Consider the following 1,299-nt stretch of genomic DNA (forward strand, 5'->3'; position numbering starts at 1 on the left):
ATAATTTTAACATGTTTTTAATTTATTAATAATTTTTAAAAATAATTAGTTATTTAACTTAATTTATCAATATAAATGATATGAATTACTTAATTATATAATATCCGTATTGTTAATTTTTTAATACCTTCTCTGCCCTCTAATTGCAAAACATCAAATCAAATAGAAAACTACCAATTTCGTTCACATATTTTAACATCAAATAGGAAACTACCGAAGCTGGTGATCAATTAGGAAAGCAGGGTTTCTTAGATTTTTATCAGACAAATAAACGAAATAAATGGTAATTTTTTTTTTGCGTCTTTATGAAGGAATCAGTTCTGCTATGTTGTTTCTTAAGAAAAAATTTAGAGCGAGAGCAAAGAAAGAGAAGCGAGAGAGAAGCCATGGGAAAGAGGAAGCCGGAGATGAAAAAGATTGAGAATCGTCAAGCTCTGCAAGTCACCTTCTCGAAGCGGAAGAAAGGACTGTTCAAGAAAGTTGATCAACTCCCCATTCTAACCGGCGCTTCAGTCCTCGTTGTTGCCTTCTCTCCCGCCGGTAGGCCCTTTGTCTTCGGAGACGAGGGTTTGATGCAGCACTACTTCGAAGGCGAGACGAGCTTCCCAAAGGCAGTGGAAGACGAAGAGCATTTGTCCTTGGACAACATCAACTTGGAGCAATGCAGCGTTGATGAGCTCGAGCTTTTGGTCGCCAATCTGGAGGAGAAAGAAGCCAATATACCGAGCTCGCGGAGGAATTGAATGTGACAAAGCCGGCCTCTGGGCATCAGTTGACATTCCCGACGTTGGAGGCTACACCAGCTGCTGTAATTGACGGAGTGGAGGCTACACAACTGCATGACAAGCTTGAGATATTTCTTATGGAGACCGAAGAAGAAGGAAATACCTTGTCCGAGATTTCATCAGCATCGGAATATTTCTTTAATGATTTGCCGCCACTGGATGCCACCAACTACTACCTGGGCTTCTATGCCTGATCCTGGGGTTGGGTTTTTTTAATTTTTGTACTATTTGATTGCTCACCATTTCTGGGTTCTCACACTGTATTTCTGTGTTTGACACATTTGGTTTTTTATTCTGTAGAGAGATGATTATACCTTATTCTAATTAATTACTTGACTCTCAAAAATCTCTTTTGGATTGAATAATAATTCTTCCTCAGTTTACTTCTTTACCGTATTTACTTCATGGCGGCTTGTGTATTGGTTTCTGTGAATCTCTTGCCCGTCTGGAGACTGGAAGAGATGTAAATTAGTTTTATATTTTTCTTAAATCAAAGGTAGTAGACGATTATTAA

The 1,299-nt window shown here is 38.3% G+C and overlaps 1 protein-coding gene across 1 annotated transcript; it reads left to right on the forward strand.

Annotated features, from left to right (window-relative positions):
* The first annotated feature begins 305 nt into the window (after window positions 1-305).
* LOC137965194 (agamous-like MADS-box protein AGL61) lies at window positions 306-979 on the forward strand. Its single transcript, XM_068811564.1, has 2 exons — window positions 306-689; window positions 773-979. Exons 1-2 carry the CDS (start codon window positions 306-308, stop codon window positions 977-979), a joined length of 591 nt encoding a protein of 196 aa, XP_068667665.1.
* Window positions 980-1,299: the final 320 nt, after the last annotated feature.

The sequence above is a fragment of the Aristolochia californica genome, unplaced genomic scaffold (assembly GCF_029961685.1).
Source record: "Aristolochia californica isolate CCGP_79_NKW_82.1479 unplaced genomic scaffold, dmAriCali1.0.hap1 SCAF_5, whole genome shotgun sequence".
Classification (NCBI taxonomy): domain Eukaryota; kingdom Viridiplantae; phylum Streptophyta; class Magnoliopsida; order Piperales; family Aristolochiaceae; genus Aristolochia; species Aristolochia californica.